This window comes from Terrapene carolina, unplaced genomic scaffold (genome assembly GCF_002925995.2).
Source record: "Terrapene carolina triunguis isolate 2854851 unplaced genomic scaffold, T_m_triunguis-2.0 Scaffold789, whole genome shotgun sequence".
In the NCBI taxonomy this organism is placed as follows: Eukaryota; Metazoa; Chordata; order Testudines; family Emydidae; genus Terrapene; species Terrapene triunguis.
In genome coordinates, this window is record NW_020665140.1 from 5395255 (window position 1) to 5414710 (window position 19456).

General features: G+C 41.6%; 1 protein-coding gene across 1 annotated transcript in view; it reads right to left on the reverse strand.

Moving 5' to 3' along the window:
- MMRN1 (multimerin 1) overlaps nucleotides 1-19456 on the reverse strand; it is a 53665-nt gene that overhangs the window by 19487 nt on the left and 14722 nt on the right. The window contains exons 2-5 of the mRNA XM_024216928.3: nucleotides 16587-16706; nucleotides 13398-13504; nucleotides 5722-5820; nucleotides 1782-1952 (exon numbers count right to left, since the gene is read on the reverse strand). Coding sequence (XP_024072696.2) covers nucleotides 1782-1952; nucleotides 5722-5820; nucleotides 13398-13504; nucleotides 16587-16706 — 497 coding nt within the window. The remainder of the gene's footprint in view (nucleotides 1-1781; nucleotides 1953-5721; nucleotides 5821-13397; nucleotides 13505-16586; nucleotides 16707-19456) is intronic.

The window sequence follows — 19456 nt, forward strand, 5'->3', positions numbered from 1 at the left end:
TTGTATCAGGAGTTATGAATAGTGAAGCTGTATTTCAAATATACTTGCTCCTGGGTAACTCCCACAAGTCAGTTTACATCCAGTCTAGCCAACGCATTGTGAAGGAACTATTCTATATAAAACCGCATCAGCAAAAACAATGGGCCACGGGAAAAGCTTATCCTCACATGAGGAGTTTTCCTGTGTACGCTTCAGTCAATAAATGGGTAATGGCTGCTATGACTCATCGAAGCATGAAAGGGAAGATGACCAGATCATGTAATACTAAACTCCATCTTGTGCCTATATTTTTCCACAAACTGTGATGGGGATTTTGCTTGAAACGACGAAGTTCCCTCCACATGGAAAAAACTATAAAAGGGGAAGTGACATTACCACCTGGCTTCACTTCCCTTACAATTCAATACCTGGAAACACCGTAGGAACAAAGACTGAACTGGGGAAGGTGGTCCCAGGCAGGAAAGAAGGTAGCCCTGTCTGTGTATGGAAGATTGGTGGACTGTTTGTACCATCACGGCGAGACACTGCTTAATTCAAATCATGTCTAGGGTACAGAACTTAGATTGCAATTTTATTTATTTCTTAGGTAACCAAATTTGATCTGTACGCTATTACTTATAATCACTTAAAATCTATCTTTCTGTAGTTAATAAATGTGTTTTATATTTTTTACCTAAAACTGTGTGTTTTGCTAAAAGTGCTTGGGGAATCTGCTCAGGAACAAAAACTGGTGCATGTCCTCTCCACATTGAAGGAGGGGCAGACTGGGTAATAAACTTATACTGGTCAGGTTTTTGACGCGGACAAGATGGTACATCTCTGGGTCCTAAGCTGTGGAGCTTAGGGGCGAGGGGAGAGCTGGCTGGCGCCTCTCTATTGTTAGTTCATTAGTGCCTGAGGAGAAGCATTCATGTAACTGCAGCTGCGTGTGTCGCTGCCTATGTAAATGTTTGTGTGAGTGCAGAACCGGGAGCGGTCTGCAGTTTGTCACAGCCTCACAATGTGAGAGGGGGCCAGATTGATATGCCAGAGGGCTCAGCGGTAAACCCCGTTCCAGGTTGCACCCCAGGGAAGCTCATCACCCCCTTATCTTGGCCAAAGTCAGCCTTATAATCCCCATGTGGGGTTGACCTCAGTGAGTTTACCTCATGCTAAAACAGAAGTGCCTTGTCTTTGCTATGTTTTTACCTCAGGAGAGCTCTCTCAGTTAAAAAAAGTAAAAAAGCCACAGCTTTTTTTTTTTTTTAAAAAGCAGTGAAGACAAGCCCTCATTCCAATACCTTAGCCACAGCTATCCTTCTCCTTGGAGATATGGCTAAACCCTCACTTACCATTTAGAAAATTTTACTCTTTATCACAAAGGCAAATTTTTCAACAGAATGAATGCTGGATTGTAAACCAAACAACAATAAACCTCCTCAAAGGTTTGCCCAAAACTTGCGTGAAACATGTATTGCACACACATTATTCAGACTTCTCAGAAACAGAGCTAATCCCACCTCTCCAACAGCAAGCAAAATGGAGAAAGTGCAAAGGAAAGGAAATTTGCAGAATAGTGACTTGGTTTAACTTACCTTGGAGAGTACACAACATATTGTATTGATTATTTGTTATTATTAAAGAGACCAAAATAAAGGCCTTTTAAAAATTGTACTCTCAGAAGAAACAAAGAAAGAGTTCCCTCTACAAATATGGAATAATAATAGAGGTCAGCATAAGAACATTTTTCCTGGCACCTTTAACGGGGTGAGTGATTGCCTTAATTTCTTTCTTTCTTTTACCTTTTAGGAAAGACTGGAACTCTCTGCCCTTATCTTCATTGATTTTGCCTTCCAGAGAGGAGAGTGTCTTGCTCACATCACTCATGGTAGCAGAAATGTTGTCAACCTTCTTCTGTAGAAAAGTCAGTTTCATCTCCTGGCTGCTAATCTGTTCATTCATTTTTTGTGTAACTGCTTGGTGGAAGAATAGAGCAAAGAAGAAGCTTTATTAAATCACAGGGGAAAGAGGAAGTAGATTTTTTTTTTGAGAAACATTAGCTGAAAGTAGAATGCAAAGTTTCTGAGTTACAATTCGTGAGTGAGTTGTCTTAATTTTTGTCATATATCACATATTAGTGACATTCAGCAGCACAGCAGTAACTAATTACTGAAGCATCCCATATCCATTATCAAGTATTTATAATTCTAGAAGAGCTCTTTAATCTTAATCAGCATAATCCCAGTCTTCTCCCACCTACTACCCGGTGGAGGATTCTGTTACCACTCTCTCATTAATTCTTTGTCCCTTAATAGCATCACCAAGATATTTATTTTTACTTATCATTTACAAATCAATGAACACATGTAGTTTCAATGCTTCAGTCTAAAGAAGATATATCCATTTATGAGTGATAGGATCAAAAGAAGGACCCTCTAAACAGGGCAGCCAGATCCTACAAGAATGAGCACCAGAAAAAAAAATACAGGCTAGAACCATTATAGTTCTGACACTATCATTCGAAAAAGAGTAAATTGCCCAGTCTGGGAAGTTCAGTTATTAAAATATCAATCCAAATTGTCCCTCCTTGTGGTTGTAGTCTATTGAGATTAGTGGATGTCTGGTTCCCAGCTTTTAAATTAGCCAGTAGAGAAGTAAGGAACTGATCCTGCATTATTGGGGCTCCACGCATATGTCTGCATTGAACATCTTGCAGGAGTGAGTTTTAAGATTGGGATTTTCAAGAGCCTGGAGAGTTAAGCACTCAAAATATGAGGGAGTTGCTGTGCCCAACGCCCTTAGACTCCTTTGAAAATCCCACCTAAATGACAACGTTAAATATATAGATCAGGAGTGGCCAACCTGTGGCTCCGGAGCCACATGCGGCTCCTTGTATAGGCACCGCCTCCGGGGCTGGAGCTACAGGCACCAACTTTCCAATGTGCCAGGGGGTGCTCACTGCTCAACCTCTGGCTCTGCCACAGGCCCTGCCCCCACTCCATCCCTTCTCGCCCTCTCCCCTGAGCCTGCCATGCCCTCACTCCTCCCTCTCTCCCTCCGAGCCTCCTGCATGCCCTGAAACAGCTGATCAGGAGGTGCAGGGAGGAAGGGGGAGGCGCTGGGAGCAGAGGGGGGAAGAGAGGGGAGCTGATGGGGGGCTGCTGACATATTACTGTGGCTCTTTGGCAATGTACATTGGTAAATTCTGGCTCCTTCTCAGGCTCAGGTTGGCCACCCCGATATAGATAGATAAATACAGATATGTTTTCACTACCCCATATGGACCAAACCATATTTTGGCTTAATAAACCACCTTGCAATGGATCCATACAAATATTTATTAGTGGAGATCCATAGTATTAGTATTGATCTTGTGTCATTTCTCATTATGGCCTCAGTGTCTTTTTCCATGGCAGCAAATGGCCATAGTCACAAATATTGTGGAAGGGTGGAAGTATAAAGACCACACAAAGGAAGTAGCCTGCAAAGGGGAATTTTCTTTCAACTGTGCAGTAGTGTAATGGGACAACGATTCTTCAAAATTCTAGTTAGCAGACTTGGCATTTACACCATCTAGTTTAAAGTGTGGGTCTACGCTGAAAAGTGACTATTTGACACTGGCACTTTCTTATTTAACAGTTCTTCCTGTGGGTAATCTTAGGATATTCTTGTCAAGGGTATGTCTACAGTATGCATGGACATGAGGCTGCACAAGTATGGGTTTAAGTACAGGCCCTACAAGCCCGCACAGGCCCTGGGTTTACTCAGGTGACTAGCCTGCTCTGAAGCCTGTACTGCTATCACTACCTGAGCTAACTAGATAGCTTGGGTATGTCTGTGTGCTGCAATTACACCCTGGTTGCAGTGTAGATGTGTCTTTTATCAGCTACTGGCCTTACTGACATTAATAAGAGCGTTTGACTACTTTTCACTCCTGCTTACATTTCAGCAATGGGAAGGCAAGTTGAATTCAATTTTGGCTCATGCATAATTGAGAGAACTGTTAACTATATTACATCTGCAGATTCTCTCCTCAGTTATGTTTGTTGATCCTCCCCTTCGCTGCCCATTGTAGACAGCAGAATTGGATAAGCAATGGCAATGGTCTGCAGAAAATGGGGTTGAGCAGGTATAAGTGAGAACAGAATTTGGCACGCAGAATCGGTGTAACTGGTAATGAAGCAAGAGGCAGGAAGATTTGAGTGTCTTGTCCCAGGATGTGTTTGCAGGGCTGGCAGCCAGAGGAGACATCTTTTTACTGGTCAAATGCTATCTGTATAGAGTCACTTTTCAGAGTAGACTTGCACTGTAAGAATTTAGGAGTGAAATAAAATAGAGAAGAAGTGGTGTGCATTCATTTGCCCGACCAGGAAAGGCCCAAGGAGGGTTCCTCCAGCAAACAAAAAGAAATCATTTTACAAACACAGAACAAAAAGGGAACACCTTTGTCCCCACCCCCTTTCCTGAGGGGTTGTTGTCCTGCTGTGGGCCCCAGGGTGTCAATCCTTCTCCTAAACAGGCACTCAACTTTGGGAGTTCCCGCTGTAGGGAGGATTGCAGCTGCCACTAGCCCTGCAGCAGCTCATCTCCCCTTCCCCTTGCTAGCCAGAGGAGGGGACGTTTAAAGGTCTCCGACAGCCTAATTGGACTCAGGTGTCCCTAATTGACCTGAAGTAACCCTTCTCAGTTTATAGGAACAAGGACCTTTATCATTCTAGGCCGGGGTTAACATATCTGCCTTCCCTCACATTCTTGCAGCTGCCCAGCCTGACTTTGTCACCACAGGCTACAATGGAATTCATTGTCTGGAACATTTACGCTAATAAAACTCCAACATAAAATAGGAGTGGAAAATTAGTCCAAAAGGGAAGTGAGCATGGCCAAAGCATATGCATTCAACACTGTAAGAGAATACAATATGTGAGGGGGCCTTTCTTACGGTATCTAGCTTTATCAATATTAGATCCTCTCTGACTTTAGCTTACTGATTGTATAAAATTACTCATGTTACTGGTTGGGGTCTGACTTGGCTAGGCTCTGCCTACATGTGCATAACAAAGAGCCAATCCTTGCCCCAAAGTCCTCACAATCTAACTATGAAATGATAGACAACAGGTGGTTGCAACTAAGAGAAGGGAGGAACAGAGTAACAGAGAGACAATTATGATTAGCAACATAAGCTGGGGTCATATCACACTCTATTCAGAACAGAGCTGTAAAGTATTATTGGATAGCTTGCTTATGATTCCATTTGGGAAGATGACATTCAAGTTACACCAAACTCCTCTTGTCAAATGTTGAGCACTCTGGCAGTGAACTGGTTTAGAATAAACACATCAGTCCAATAAGAACATACGCAACAGAGAGGGCTAAATCCTCAGCTGGTGTAAATCAGCGTAACTCTCCTTTCTTCTGCGATGCAGTGCTAAGCTATGCTGCCTGTGGATCTGGATTAGATATGTCTATTTTTAATAGCGGCATTGTGGCCAGTAACACAGTGGGTTTTGGTTTTATTTTGCAGACTGACTCTCTTAGTTGCATGCTCTGAGACACACTGACCCAGCAGATTCAGTTCCCTCCCCTCACTCCTCTCAGAGTAGCACCACCAGTGGAACAGGTCTGCAAGAGAATCTGATGCTTCATCCCAGAGCTTTTGGCAGCTGGGACTGTCTTTTGTAGTAGCTTTAATAAATAGTGTTGACAATGATTGTGTTAGAGATGACAGTAATTGCTACTACTGACCTGGGTCATTGGGGTCCTGCTGGTTTCCCCCTGTTTCCGCATTGATAGCTGTGTTGCTCTCAGCTTGGTTGCTATGTATAAGCAATTGATGTTGTTGGTCTAAAAGGGGGAGGGAGGGAAGAAAGGAGGTAAGCAAAACATTCAGCATGACTACTTTATCCAGTACTCAGCAATATTGGTACTGCTCTTCAGTTCTCCATTCTCTCTCTTCCAAAACCTAATTGTCTGTGGTGATTCCTGGGTAGCAGTTTAGCCCATCTGTAAACACATGTGGACCACTGGTGAAGACACTGACTGGATTTAATTCTGACCAGAGAAGATTATAAATGTCTCATTGATGTTGCAATTTATTGTGATTTGTAGAAGTTGGTGCTAATACAAGTTTAAACCTCCCCTATAATTAGGAACATTTAGAAATCTGGATTAAATTTAGAGTAGAGGCTTTAAGATAGATATAAAACAAAACTAATATATAAAAATATCTCATGTCTTTGCCTGATGGCTAACTAAAGACATTTTCAGCTGGTGTCCAACAAAGAATAGAGAATGGCTTTTTGCTTATTGAAAATCAAACATATTAAAAAAACAGAACTGTATAAACAATACATTTTGTGAGCATCAAACTAAGTACAGAAAGGTAATGAAAGTCACCTTAACTGAATACTGAAAGCAGCATAGTCTAGTGATAGGGATTTGGTACTCACATCTGACTTGACCGGTGACCTTCATATAGTTTCTCTGTGCCTCAGTTTCCCTAGATATGATTGGGGGTTATCTGTGCTTTACCACTACAAGTATTTTGAGAGCAGCAGATAAAAAGTGCCACATAAATGACAGGCATCATTATAATTTATAAGTGAATAACAGAGCTAATTATATACACTTTTACCAAGAGTTAAGCTACAAAAGAAATAAGAGATTTGCCTGAGCTGCAAAGTAAAGATTCATGTTTGGATCTGAACTTTCCCTCAACTGCAGGACAAGAGGAGGGAGATTTGAGATGAAGGCTTTTATGTGCTGCAGCTCCTCTCTAAATGGAAATAACTTTTTTTGTGTGAAGAGAATGGCGATATTAAAGTATTGCAGGGCATTCTTCTATAAATCAACCACAATATTTAATAAAATAACTCCTTATCTATATAAAGAGGATATTTTCTAAAAGAAGGAAAACAGTTGTGTAATCATGTATTTAAAACACAGTTGCTGTTATATTGGTTTCCTTAGAACAAGCAGTATTTATGGTAGGATTTTCAAATGTGTAGGGGAGCTCAAAACTTCAAGTGAATGGAAGCTAAAACAGAAACTTTCTTAAGATTAAGAAAAGATTCAGATAAGTGGTTCCCTCCCCCCATTTTTCTTCTCTTTGTATCAGTATATCTGTTGGGCTGGCTGCTTTCTTTAGATCTCAGGTGTTATGAGACTTCGTGAGGGCCACGGGGTAGGTAAGAGAAACCTGAGAAGCAGGTTTCAGAGTGGTAGCTGTGTTAGTCTGTATCAGCAAAAAGAATGAGGAGTCCTTGTGGCACCTTAGAGACTAACAAATGTATTTGAGCATAAGCTTTCGTGGCTAAAACCCTCTTCATCAGATGCATGCAGTAGAAAATACAGTAGGAAGACAGCAGGGCAAGATACCTGCAACTCTCCCTCTGGCAGAGGGCCCTATCACCAATGGAAATTCAAAGTGTGAAGCCAGCGCCGGCTTTAGGCCGATTCCCCGGAATCGGGCCCCGCGCCTAAGAGGGTCCTGCGCGTTAGGCACACCTGGCGGTGGTCCGCTCCGGCGGCATTTCGGCAGCGGGGGGTCCACTCTGGGGTCTTCGGTGGCATTTCGGACCGTGGAATCGGGCCCCGCAGGTCCTAAAGCTGGCCCTGTATGAAGCACTACTGGGGTGGAGAAGAATGATCATGGAATGTGCCGATTCAGCACATACACTGGGCAACCTTTGCTGGTACAATTCCTAATGACCCCAACTGTTATTTAAAGCTCATCTCTCCCTCCAGAACCCCTGATACAGCTTGCCAAAGCAAACACTCTCTAATCTCCTCAGGGGTGAACCCAAACTGACTAGGGATGAATCTAGCCCAATTCATTCAGGGGCTCATCTAACTCAGGCAAGACATGGAGATTGCTATATATGTGGGTAGTATTTGGCCAGAATTCAAAGGAATATTTAGCCTAGAGATCTCTACACCCTAGAATAGCATTCAAACTCCTTGGGCTCAGGGAGGAGGAGTTAAGAGTCAGGCTAAAGGGAAGGTGAGGACAGGGGAAGGATCTATTTGGAGTGAGAGAAGAAAGGCAGAGGCAAGATGGAAAAGAGCAGAGACGGAGACCTGAAAAGGTTCAGATAAATTCAAATATCCAAATTTTGTAGGAATTGTCTGAACCTTTTGAAGCTTGCCCATTATTCGTATAATAATCAATACATACTTTGCACTTCATAACAAGGGGTCCTGTATGGACCTTCATGGAGATTCAGAGCTATCCTGGTGCCACTCTTTGGCAACCAGACCTAGCGTGACCAGATGTCCCGATTTTATAGGGACAGTCCTGATATTTGGGGCTTTTTCTTATATAGGCTCCTATTACCACCCCCACCCTCTGTCCCAATTTTTCACACTTGCTATCTGGTCACCCTAACCAGACCAGATGGGTCCTATAAGTTCCAAACTTAGAATATTAAGGTATTTGAGTGTGTCTGTAATGTAAAGAGAACTAGTGGCAGGGACAATGAGGTTCTGCAAGGAAAAACTCAAAACAGCCATGCAGAGGAGGAAGCTTAGACCGAAGTTGATATTGATTGGTATTTAAATGAACAATAAAGGCAAATCCAAGAAAGGTTGTAAGTTTGGAAAACATCCACTATCTCTATTGGCAGCTGGGTGGGAACTCCATCCATTTATGCACGTTTGTGGCACTTTTTACATGAGGATCTCAAAGCATTTTATACAAGTAGGCAAATTGTATTATTCTCATTTTACAGGATGGGAAACAAAGTCTCAGAAAAGGTAATTGTCTTGCCTGTGTCAAACAGGGAGCCACTGGCAGAGTCAAGAATAGAACCAAAGTTTCCTCCCTCCCAGACCACTGCTCTAACCACTAGACAATGTTGTCTCTCTTATGCCTATCTTATTATTGAAATCAATAGGACGGTTTGCAGTGTAAAGTACTACTTACACTGAGTAGGGGTGGCCAAAATAGACACTACACATTTACTAAGTGTGCAAAATATTTCATAAAGAACTTGGCTCTAGTTGGAAGGTTATGGACAGGAGCAAGTGATAATTTAGTTGACAGGATTTCTGACCCCAGATACAGTACAAGTAGAAAAGGCTAGGTTTAGGGAGACTATTTTTAGGTAAAGAACTAAAATCTAGTTTGGTCCTAACCTGACTCTCCAAGGTAACTGAATGGAATGAAGTATATATATACATTTCCCTACATTCCGTCAGCCTCATAACAATATTTATGGTAATCAATCAATGACATTTAAGGAAGATACAAGGAGCTGTATTATGGGGTAAGTGAATATGGGAAATATCAATTAGCTACTGAACAGGTGCTCATTACATCAAATTATCACCTGGACTGTTCCATGGAACCCATTGGAACTGCAATCACGCTGGGTAATAAATTGAAAGGTCTGATTACGGTGGAGTCAGTTACTCGCCTGTAATAAAGGACCAGCTGATCGACGTCCTTTTATTCTTTCATTTACCAATCTTTCTGTCTTTCCAAATGTATTCACTAGCACCCTTACTGCTAAAGACACCAGATTTTTCAAGCAATCTTATCTTTCATCTCCCCCCCGCCCATCAAATCAAGCAGCTTATTCACTGCTTCAGACAGGTTGCACATTCCTGATCCTTATAGTCCTTTCTATTCATGTTTATAGTTTCAAGGAATTATATTTCTCCTTTCATGTTTATTTCACTAATGTTTTAAATTGTCTAGTTAATTTAATGCCTGCGAGAACGGGAACATGGGAATTGCCATACTGCATCAGACTAGTGGCCCCTCTAGTCCTGTATCCTGTCTCCTACTGTAGCCAGGACAAACTGCTTCTGGGTTTTCTTGTGCTTTCCTCTGAGTGACCAATTATGGAATAACCTGCCCATATGGGAAAGGTACAAGATGGACCACTTTAGAAATTCGGGTCCTTTATCCACAAAAAAGGTCCAGAACAGTCAGCACTGCAGCAACATGACTTGTCTCACCTCATCCCGCTAACACGTCTCAGTCCTGTTCTGAAGGAACCATCTGGAGAGATAAGATGGTAGTTGAATCCCTATGCTTATCTATTCATTGGACACAAGGATGTCCTAACAAGGATGAAAGTAGTGCCAGCTGTAATGTGAGCACTGGACTGAAATCATTAAATTTGTTTCCCATAGGCCAGCAAACAGTCACCAAATGGCAAAAACTTTTGCTTTCTACCCACATCTTTTGCTTCCCATGTAATTGGGAGAATTGGCCACAAGTCTAAGGCTAGATTTCTCAGCCAGTCTGGCCATCAATTTTGTGCACAAGAAGTGTAGAGGTCTAAATGAAGAAATTGCACATATGGAATTTGAGGCTGCCTTTTAAAAGTTTCACCCACAATGTTAAATTTAGGCCAAGATTTTCAAAAATACAAGACTGAAGTTAGGTTCTTAAACCCTAGGGTGACCAGACAGCAAGTGTAAAAAATCAGGTCGGGGGTGAGGGATGATAGGTGCCTATATACGAAAAAGCCCCCAAAATCAGGACTGTCCGTGTAAAATCAGGACATCTGGTCACCCTATTAAATCCACTCGAAGGCATAATAAATAAAACAACTGCCCGTTATTTAAAAGTGCTGAGCAACCAGCAGCACCTGTTGGGCACTCAGCACTTCTGAAAAATTAGGTCACCTATTCAGGAGCCCAACATCAGACTCCTATCTTTGCAAATCTTGGGCTAGATATGTAATATATTGCCCCATGTATTTTTAAATACATATATGCATGAAATGATTTTCAGGAAGTATTAAAATATGGAAATTAGATCATCTTTTTCTCTGAATATATTTTTGATGTAGCAGGAGCAGCTAAAGGGGAATCACTGTGGGGAGTTTCTGAGTTTCATTACAAAAATCCTCCCCATCCCTATTATAATCCTTCTGACAGTTCTGTGCTTAAATTTGAATTGCTGCCCTTTGTGTCTTTTACACTACGTTGTGGATTGCTTGCTTCTGTTCAGAACATTTTAGAGCCATCTACTGGAAAAAGTGTATTATTGCAGACATATTTAGAGTTAACAATAGTTACTGTACTCTCTCCGCAATTCTGAGAATATTGTGTGTTCTAAGCCGCAGCCAGCACAGATGAAATAAATCGGGGGGAAGGGAGACGGAATTTAATCCATGCACTTAAAATCAACTTACTGCCTTTCATTGCAATACTGCATTTGGATGCAACCTGACCTACATTCATGAGGGTGCAGTTTTCCCTTTCCAGAAATGTTTTGTGGTGCATAATGCACTGTATGTAAGCAGAGCTGAGCAAAAATCAGAACTCCTATCCTGTGAGGAAATTCCAATATTTCAACATTTGTTTTCATCACATATTGGGACGAAAAGGTGATAATTTTATTTTATTTATTTATTTTGCAGAACAAAATGTTACAAAACATTTTGATTTGGATGTGGTGAAACATTTTGTTTTGGCATTCTTGATTAAAAAAAAAAAATTTCAATATTCCCCTACCAAAACATTTTGTTTTGAACTGACCGTAAACGTTTCATTTCAAGTCAATTCAGCATTAAATGACGCTTTCCTACGGTGCTACATTGCTTCATTAGAGTTATAATTCTGAAACCTTATGACCTTGTTCATTCTTCCTTATGGGTCAGGCTCTGTGACTGGACTACATCTTCCATGATGCACTCATAGTCACAGGACTCCCATAAATGCATCAGGCAGCCACAGTTCTACTGTGTAGAGAGGGCAAGGTCAGGAGAGGCCACATAGACCACTCAGCTCTGTGTGAGACAGAACAGTGTGTACATAGTCGTTCTCTCTGCAGCTGTGTAAAAGGGAGGCCCGGGGACATGGCCATTGGCTCACCACTCTGCAAATTCACTTGCCGAAAGCCCTACTTGTGAGGTGGGTGTCAGTGGCTTTGGAGTGGTTGGGTAGGATTCTGGAGACAGAAAAGAGGAATACTTTGTTCTTACATAACACTTTTAATCCAAGGCCAGCCCTTCAGGTGCTTTACAAGCATTCATTAATTAAGCTTCTCTATGTCCTGGTGAGATGTCCCATCCCATTTTTCTAGCTGGGCAAACTGAGACGTGGAGTGGTTAAGTGACTTTCCCAGGTCACAGAGCGAGTTAGTGGAAGATTTGGGAGTAGAAGCCAGGAGTTCTGACTCTAGGTCACCATCTGTAACCCGACACAACTCCCCTTTCTATTTTTCTACACTAATATATAATGAATTGGGGTATAAACCTCGTTTCCCATATTACCTTGATGCTGGACCAGTTACTTTGATTGTACTCTGCCTCGTTCTTAAGCTTTCATTTTTTTAAATCTGTTTTTGTCAATGTTTTGTATTTTTTAAAAAAAGTCAACCCTGGAAATGTCAAACGGAGTTTTGGATATAAATCATGGTGACGGATCGCGCCACATTAGAGCCTGACCCAATGCTCACTAGCTTTCAATACTGTACGAGAGACTTCCCTGACTGCTGGGGTCCGAGCTCTTCGACATTTCCCTCTCCTAGGTGGGGATGGCTGTGGCTTCTCTACATTCCTCTACATTAATTTTTAATCACAGCCTCTATTCTACCACTGTTGATGGAATTCCCTACCACATCTAATAGCCTTTCTTGTAATATTCATTCTTTTAAAATATGTATGCTAATGCCATATCTTATTTTTCAAGGGCAGTTTGTTTAAGGCCAGGAGCAAAGTAGTAGCAGTTATACAGATGTTAAATGACAGCACATTGCCATATGTTTGATCACCAGGGCAATGGTAAACGCTACATGCTTTGTATTAAAAAGGCACAGTTATACGTAGGCCATGTATAATATCCGGTGTGGCTTTTTGTAAAAGTCAGTCAGCAGGTCCAATCCTGCTACCATTGAAATCAGTAACAATTTTTCTATTGACTTCAGTGGTAAAATGGTTCGGGCACATTATCTTATCTACTGGCTGAAATATATTCCAAGTGGCTGAATCTGAAAAGGCAAAGGGGTCAGCCTACTATAGGTCGATTAATTTTACAGTAGGTACTCAGTGGAAGACCTTGATTTAATATCCCCGAGACTGCAATTCTGTACGCCCTCTCTGCCCCCCAAAAAGGTCAGACAGAAGTAGTGAAGCATTTAATACAGATTCCAGGTTGCTGCACAATAGAATCAGAATCAAGAGTTCATGAGTTTTATTTATTTAGGGAAGAGGTAGGGGAGGTAATTTCTCTCTCCCTCTCAATAATGTGGCATGAACAGTAAAAACTGAAAGCAGGGACAGTAAATAAATGTTGCCAATATTTTTGGCCCAATCTGCACTTTTCTGATTTTAATGGATTTCATTCTGTGAGGAAAAGATCTGAACTAGACTGATTTTCATCTGGGACTTTTGCTCTTGAATCAGGTTGCCTTTTCTTTCTTTAAACTGAATTGGATTCATATCAATACAACTCTGACACACCTTTGGGTTGACACTTTTCTCCACTGTACCCAGGACAGCACTTCCACTCCAGTGATGTTACAATTTTATGTTTGATTCTGTAGGCTTGGCGGATCATCGTCTGGGATCTGGAGATCAAGAAGATATTGGAAATCAAATGTTACGAGTGTCTCAGAAGATTGAATATGATGTTGAATATGATATGATCTATCATAAATAAATAGATAGATAAATCTGCAATCAGCACATTACACTGCACATTTCACCTATGAATTTTTTTACAACTACTTTGGAATGAAAGGAATTAAAAAATCCCAACAACAAAAACCAAAACCAAAAAACCCTTCATATATTTTCAATACTAACTACTGATTCTGGGTGCCCAGCTTCAGACATCTTAAAGGGGCCTGATTTTCAGATGATGGTCAACTCAGTGCTTTCTTTAAAAAAATCAGCCCCCTTTATGGTATTTTAGATTGGGCACCTAAACATTCAGAAGCTCTGGTCCCTCACGGAATTGACTTAAGGTGGAAAACCTTGTGGAGCGGGGAAGAGACGGAAGCTTCAGAGGGCTCTTGGTGAAGAACTGAGGGAGGATGGGAAGAGAGAACCCAAGAGCCAATCGGAAAGTCAAATGAAGGCAGATATAGCTGTGTAACTGTGCTGCCTCCATTTGAAGTGTACTGCACCTTTATAATGAGGAACTTTGCCTGAGTGCAGAGAAAGTAGCCATTTTGTTCTTAGAGTTGCTTGGCCCATCAGAGAGACAGCACACACATGCCACAATTGCTCTTGGGCATTTGGTCTTTCTTGTTTCTTTCCCCCTTAATTTCATACAAGAATCAGTCTAGACTGGAAGCTAGTGTGTGTTTATATATATATATAAAAAAAATCTCCTCTGCCCCTTTTAACATTCTAAATATAAACCCCAAACACAAGCAGTGATAAAAAATGCTACTGGCTACTAGACACTGTCCCCAATGAGAGGGCTAAAGTTACAAAGTTCAGGAGCTCAGAAGGTAGCTGCCACAGAATTCTTCAGTCCTTTTATAACAGCACAATTCCAATCTAAAGGACTGCTGGAAAAGGGCAAACTTGGAGATTAAATCCACCAGGTTTGTGTCAGAAAACATCCTCCCAGTGAACTCTAAAATACTATTTTGTTTTACTCTACAGTTAATCTCAACACCATCTCACAACGGATAGTCTTATATCATCTACTTTTCTGCAGCTGCCAGAAGCTCTCCCTTTGTCCCCCACATGGCTGAGCTCTGACTAGAAGAGTAAGACTGTGTGCAATACTTACTTACACAACCAGCCTAAAGAGCTTATTTTCCTACAAAGTCAGATTATTTTTGCATGCTGAAATTTTTGAATTAATAAAAAAAAAAAAACCTTAAAAGAGACAATGTTACAACTGCAAGATTCATCTCATGCACAGTGTATTAGTAACACATGTTATGGCCTTCCCTGGAGCCACTTAAAGCATTCCTAAAATGCGGAGAGTAATTTACATGCTGTAGATAGGCAGTAGCAAAACCACAGGCAGACTCCAGCACGTGATGTTTATACAGTACAAGAGAATGCTATAGCCAAGTGGTCAGAGCCACAGACCGAGAGCCAATAAGTCCTACCTTCTGATTAGAACAACTCAGACACGCTTAGGAGATTTCTCCCTTGGCACACCCCAAGTAGCAGTGGAGTGTACTAGGGAAACCACCAAAGCACACACCAGGCCAAATTCAGATGGACTCTGGAAATAAAACTTTTTAAGCACAGGCAATTAGTCTTGGATGGAGGTTATCACAGACAAGAAAAGAAGGAGCTGAAGGCGAGATGAAGGACAGCAGTGCCAAACTTCAATCTACTCCTAACCTAAACTTGAATCCTGTCCTCTGTACACAATCCTACCACCAAGTGGACAATGCATGAAAAAGTCCAGTCCAAATAGAGGGACTGGAAAATAAAGCTGGTAAAAAAAAATACCAAATTATGAAAATTTTCAATAAAACAAAAGACAAATGTTTTGCAAACATTTCATCCCATCCCCCCAACCCTGCCCAAGCTCTACTAGCAGGTTATTGAAAACTAATGTTTGTAGAATCCAGTGAGGCAATCCAACTATAGCCACATCAGTTGGAATACACAATATGAATATGCTTAGCACAGTGAGTGGGTTCTAATCAGTAAAGTACACCCAGGGCTCAGTCTTCAGCCAACTCCAGTTGCAACATGTGTGACTGAGATAGTTTTTTGAATTCTCTTTTTCATAGAATGTTCCAGACCTTAAAGGTGCAATGACAGCACAATCATCATGGTTCTCAAATTGCCTTATGCCACACAAATAATCAACTCCCCCACTTGGGTACGACAGTGAAACTTCTGTTGCCTTCCGTAGGAGTTATAATTGCTCACTTCAGATTTGAATTTGATCCCTACAGAACAGGTGTAAGTTACACAAGTTTTGCACATCCACCAAATACCAACTCCATTCCTGTAACACTGCTTTGCTAACCCTATGTACACCCGTTTTCTGGCAATATTACAGCTCCATCTGGCCCACTGCCTTCAGACCACATGCTGCCCACACCATTTGTGTGGGGAAGGCCTCGTGATTGTGGGGAATCTGTGGGTGTGGGGAGCTTGAAAGGAAGCTGTGCGTGGGAGGCTCTGACCGCATAGGTGCTTTAGAGCTCTGCTCTCACGTGCCTTTTTTCAAAACAACCTGGGAGGGCATGGGGGGGAGGGGTGGGGATCAGACAGCAGCCCTACTTCCAGTCATCTATAGAAGGCTCTGTACTGGCAGAGGGAGCACCACATTGAGGGACTGCAAGTGCCTCAGCTGCTTCTAGTATAAGAGTGTCTGCATCAAGTCAGTCAGTCATTCCCTGGCAGGGATTCCTTTCCTCCATGGGACCTCTTAGAACTTCGACACAAAACCTGTTTACCCTGACTGGTAAAGGGCCAGTATTTGGTCCTTGGTACAGTAGCTGAATAGCAATTTGCACCGAGTTACCTACTATGTTTTGCTTCAGAACTTTACATCGATATGATCAAAGAATCATACAAGATGCTTGTCCCTCCATATTTGGCTTAGGGCTATAAGCAGGATGGATTGAATTGCTATTTTTCATTCAAAGTAATAGCAGGTTACCTGCTCATTCATAATTAAAGTGCATGCAAATGCTATTTCTGCAAAGGATTACGCACCTCACACTACAGGCTCCAGTAGTCCAGGTACACGGCTTCGCTTTGCCTGATGTCAAGGTTTCCATGTTGTCCACTACGACGGTAGGTGAGAGTCTAGTGTGGACATAAGCACACCAGTTCCTGTATAAGAAAGAAGGAAACAGCTTAATTGATTTTTAAATCAAAACTGTAATATCCAAATAACATTTCCCCAAATATGATGGGAACATGATCCTTCAAGAGGAAGGATGGCCTTGTGATTAAGGAGGGGACTGGGATACAGGAGATCTGGGTACAGCACCAAGCTCTGTCATAGATTTCCATGCGATCTTGGGCAACCCATTTCATCCCTCGGTGCCTCAACTCCCCATCAGTAAAATGGGGATAATAATTCCTTTGTACCCCTCTGTAAATTTTAGGGCATGCACTGTTGTTTACTAAATGCTTGTAGAGCATCTAGTATAAAGGGATCCTAATATCAGTTGAGGCCTTTAGGTACTACAGGAACACAAACAAATAACACTAACAGTATACTTCAGCAGGCATTTTCTAGCTTTGAGGCCATAGAAACTTGTTCTCTAGGATTCACAGAAGTGGGTCCTAGAGTTTCAGCATCCACACCTCTATCAGTATTTCTATTTCATTGATAGGTTTTCACGCCCCACATTTTTAACCAGTTCTAATATTTACCCACTTTGTGTAGTGCTTTGAGAGCCTTACAGGAAAAGGAACTATGAGCACCAAGCATATGGTGGGTACTGCTGAGCCCAACTGCACTTGTGACTGCTGGACTAGAGATTTTACATCCACAGAAACTGCTCTCTCCACACTCAGCAGCACTCATGTACATCACGTTCTGGGGCACCCACACAAAGCCCATATTATATAATTATTGAAGAATGTGCTCCATATAAGAGCTGTTGTGTAGTTTCTTTGATCTTGTTTCTCTTACTCATTGTATGTTTCTTTCGGGGTTTACATCAGGAAAAACATGTCTTTTTAACTGGGGGTGTAAAAACACTGTGCTGTCGTATGAGGCTCTGTTTATATTCTCTTTCCTATGGCTGGACTCGTAGCTTCATTCTTTTGTGTCCATTTGCAAACTGCATCAATAAATATTTGGAAAACATAAATGCAGCCTCCAACAGTAAACGTAAAGATCAGATTCTTCTCTCACGTAGAGGGTAAATCAGGAGTAATTCTTTCGACGTGTATGGAGTTACACTCATGCAAAACTGGTGTAAGTAAATGGAGAACCAAACACTATAGTTATAGCGGAGAGATCATAAAATCACTTACAACCACCACATGATCGTATGGGACATAAAAGTCCACCAATGGGGTGAGGAAACAAGGAAACTTCAAAAATTATCATAGTTATTCAGAATAAAAATGACATGTTTGCTAGCTCCCTATCCTGTGTTATGCAGGTGAGTTAGGTAAGGGGAGAAAAAGGCACAGGTAGCCCCTTCCACCCCAGGACACTTATGCAGCAGTAGGAAAAGATATGCTCCTAGCAGTCTCTTGCTATTGAGTAGTAGGAATAAGTTCTGGCTATAGCACCTGCTGGTGCTCTATAATCCTAAGGGAACACTGCCTTTTGTGCATGGACGTGGCCATGCCTCTTGCCCTCCTGTGCATATGGTGTGGCTGGCAACACATGCTAATGTGTTGCAGGTTACACCCATTTAGAATGTCAATCCTCAGCGTGCACCCCTCCAGCATCTGAACCCCAACCCTTGCACCCGGTATAGCTCAGGTGAGGATTCTGCATGGATAACAATGAGATCAGAGATAGTTCCACCTTTGTACCGTGCGTCAAAGATAAGGACTAAGTCTCCCATCATAGATGTGGGGTGAGTATTATCTCCTTTTTATAGATATGGAATACAAGACTGGACCAAAGTGAGCCATGGTATACAGAGGTGGAGCTCCTATTGAAGCCAGTTGTTTATGCTCAAGCTGAATTTGGTACGTGGCTTATAATTTTATGTGCCCCACCTATGACATGGAGAGCTTGATTTGCAGTAGTACTGAGTATCCTCAATTTCAACTGTTGCAGATATTCAGAATGTCAGAAAAATCATGCCTCTGAATTTCTAAAGCTGGCCACCCAGCAACTGAGGCACTCAAAATTAGAGGCAAAAATTTAAAATGGGGTCTGAAATAACGCACTCAAAGCTACAGGGAGCCAGTGGCAAGGTTAGAATTTAAGAATTCCTGGTTCCCACACCTGTGCTCTAACTGCTAGATCACACTTCTCCCCACAGAAATAAATTAACTAAGATAAATCTGGTAGCCCTCTTTTAAAATTAGATGCTTTACACTTGAACAAAGGACAAAATGGAAAAAGAAAAAAAAAAGCAGCCACATTAAAGGCCTGAAACACAGAGAGCGTTTACTTTTCAGAAACGTAGCCTACTTTTTAAGATTCATAGTGCAAATCCACTAATTATCATAATTAGTGAGAGTGGACGAGTTATTGGAACTTGCACACATAGTTGTTGCTAGAAGCATTCAATGGGGGACGGGAGAGGAAGCAGCCAAGCCCACTCCAAAATATTGGCTAAGCATTGTTTTGTTTAAAAAAAAAAAAAAAAGTCAACATAAATCTCTGATCTCTGTAAAAAATGAACTCTAGTGTTACCTGCAAAAAGCATTTGTATTTAAAATGGTTACACTGATTTCAAGCTACATCAGGGCAACGGCTGAAGTGGTTCTCTCATAGCCTAGCAATCTTTGATCAGCCTAAATTGGAGGAAGGATGGATGGTAAAAGAGCCCCTGGTGAGACTCATAATTAGGTTTGTGCTACCAATGAAATAAGCTCATTAAGTGATGTTGAAAATGTAAATATAATTTTGAAACCAAATAGTCTGAAAAAAAATGTAG